The sequence below is a fragment of the Frankliniella occidentalis genome, unplaced genomic scaffold, assembly GCF_000697945.3.
Source record: "Frankliniella occidentalis isolate FOCC.00 unplaced genomic scaffold, Focc_3.1 Scaffold1, whole genome shotgun sequence".
Lineage (NCBI taxonomy): Eukaryota > Metazoa > Arthropoda > Insecta > Thysanoptera > Thripidae > Frankliniella > Frankliniella occidentalis.
Genome location: NW_026267131.1, coordinates 4,822,173 through 4,824,743, shown reverse-complemented (window position 1 = coordinate 4,824,743; position 2,571 = coordinate 4,822,173). Strand labels below are relative to the sequence as shown.

General features: G+C 47.8%; 2 protein-coding genes across 5 annotated transcripts in view; one reads left to right on the top strand and one right to left on the bottom strand.

Moving 5' to 3' along the window:
- The window catches only part of LOC113217307 (maternal protein exuperantia), a 542,899-nt gene that overhangs the window by 348,703 nt on the left and 191,625 nt on the right, over nt 1-2,571 (bottom strand). The window lies entirely within an intron of this gene.
- Nucleotides 1-2,571, top strand: part of LOC113217316 (lachesin-like) — a 306,348-nt gene that overhangs the window by 182,547 nt on the left and 121,230 nt on the right. For all 4 annotated transcript variants that reach the window (XM_052271205.1, XM_052271075.1, XM_052271118.1 and 1 more), the window contains one exon: nt 2,292-2,437. In XM_052271205.1, coding sequence (XP_052127165.1) covers nt 2,386-2,437 — 52 coding nt within the window. In that variant the 5' untranslated portion in view covers nt 2,292-2,385. The remainder of the gene's footprint in view (nt 1-2,291; nt 2,438-2,571) is intronic.

The following is a 2,571-nucleotide window of genomic DNA, read 5'->3' as shown; positions in this document are numbered from 1 at the left end:
CGTGGAGCTAGCTCTAGGCAGCCAGTGGTATGCACCGTGAGGTGGGTGGTTGTCGGGGTTGGGCGTGGGTGGTACCTATCACCCATTTAAAAAAAACGAGTAAAATTACATTTTTTTATATCAAATTTTTTAATGCTGTGTATTCTCTCATTGTTTTGTTTGGATTTTAAACTTTATTGTTTGTTTTTTTTCGTTTTCTTTTTCTTTTTTGCACCGTTTGAATTGGCGTATTAAGATGAGAATGAGATGAAGAGAGAGAGTGGTTGAAAAGGATCAGGAGTGGAGCTGCTTTCATCCCTTGCATGACGCTAATGACGCATCAACGGGAAACGACATTAAAATAATGGACGGGCGAATGAGCTGGTCGCTTTTTGTGTGCGATTTCGGTATGGCAGGGAGCCTAATGTTCGTACGGTTGTGTGTCTGTGTGTGTGCCTGGGTGGGTGTACGTGTGCGGTGTGTCCTGTGCAAGAAAAGGTCGGAGCAGCGTGATATCGGTTGTGTTCGCCTCTCAGTGCCAGATGAACAGTGCTGATAACTACTGGTGTCTCCTCCCGTATATTGTAATACGCCCGTTTATGTTTTATAAATGCGTTTTGTTTTCCTCACGCAAGTTTTTACTTAATTTTAATAAATTAAATTGTATGCACTCAATATGAAGAAACTAGTTTCGTCCACAGAAACACGCAGTTTTAGGCACATTTTGATAAGATGGATTGTCCCAATTTCCAATTTATGTATTTTCGTACATCACTCCACCGCGACCATCACGTACAACTCGTGGACAATGTTTAGTTTGGTATACAGGAAAAATCACAATTTGTCATTGATATGCGATACAGATTTCCATCTGCTTAAGGCGTGCTTATAAATTCGTCCAATAACAGGCATATTATTTTGCCTTTAAAATATCTCCTAAAATGTACAGTTCTTGTGCGACCACCAGTATGGTGCCGCGGCGCTAGTAAGTTGACGTGGGGCGCTGCAGTGGTGTGTTGTTCGGGCGGAGGGGTGAGCAGTCGGGTCAAGTCGTAAGTGCGAGCGCCATGCAGAAGCGCACATTACACGGCCTTACTCCGCCTAATGGACCGCCACACACTGACACGCGCGCGCGCGCGCACACACACACACACACACACACACACACACAACGGTACATTTCGAATCCATCCCTCCTCTCTCCTACACTCTTAACGCCACAATTTGCATGGTATACGTACTAAAGTTTTTGCTTTACAAATTATTTCGTAAACTTATTACTAAAGTTTTTTCTAGTATATTTTTTGTTTAAACTACTGAAGAAACGTTCAGTTAACCTAGAAAAAAACATCACTACAAGAACCGCACAAAACTTAAGGAGGTACTAGGCACTTTTTCTAGCAAAAGTTTGTGAAAGAGTCTTCTCTCTCGCTCTCGTCGCTCTCGCTATTCCCCCCCCCCTCTCTCTCTCTCTCTCTGTCTCTCTCACTCCCTCTGTCACAACCAACCCTCTCGGCCAGCAGTGTCTGTCCCCTCCGCGCGGTCTGCACACCACCTCCTGCTCAAAGGCATTCGGCCGATGCAGTCTGCCTTTTCTGTCGTGTGCGGTCGCTGTGTGCGCCCGCGCCCGCGCCCGCGCCCGCGCCCGCGCCCGCGCCCGCCCCCCGCTCCCCGGTGCTTCCGAATGAGGCATGCTGATGAGCGTCGGCTGCCGGACGGGCGGGGCGGGGCGGGTGGCGGCGTGCGCGGTTATACACGGCTAATCGCGACCCTGCATTATTCACCTCCACCCCCTCTGTGCCCGTACGCTTTCAGCGAGCCGATGCGCGACGCGGCCTCGTTTTGGTTTAAAGCGCTCGTTTTCAAAATATAAAATCACGCAACAGCAGCGTTCACTCCGTTCACTCTCACTTTGAGCTTGGGTGAGGTTTTGATAGGGTGTTTTTATCGTAGCAACAGGAATTTATCTCACTAAAAACTGCGTAATGGCGAATGTCGACCTCTATATGATGACGCTGCGCGTTTTGGTGGCAAATCGTTCAAGCGAACTCTCAAAATATATTTTCAGCGGCACCACCGCATTTCCCGTACAATTTCCAAACAAACGAGCCTGCATATGATAGGGCTCTGACCAATTGTGCTCTAAGGATATGCACGTTAAGGTCTTTTTTCAGTGTTGTTAATGGCAAAGCAAAGTGCTTTGTAATTGCTCAGTATTGTTTTGCAACAGTTAATCAGTGCGGTTGTGGCACCTCTAGACCTACGGTAATTAAGTGAAGTGAAGTAACGCCGGTACCTCTCTGTGTCCACAGCGGGATGCGGCCCCGGCGGCCCGCGGCTGCTAGGAGGGCCCCCCTCGGGCCACGCCGCGCCGGTCACGTGATGTGTGACTCGTAGTCCAAAGCCATGGACGGGCTGCTCGCTTGCGCCTGCCTCGTGCTGCTGTTCCTGTGTTCGGGTAAGTACAAAGAGAAAAGACAACAACTGTCAAATACGTTTAAATTGAACTTGTTTAATAAAAATAATAGTGAACTCAAGGGATCTGGGTAAACATGACCATTTTATTTGAACTTTGGGCAAATCCCTAAATTA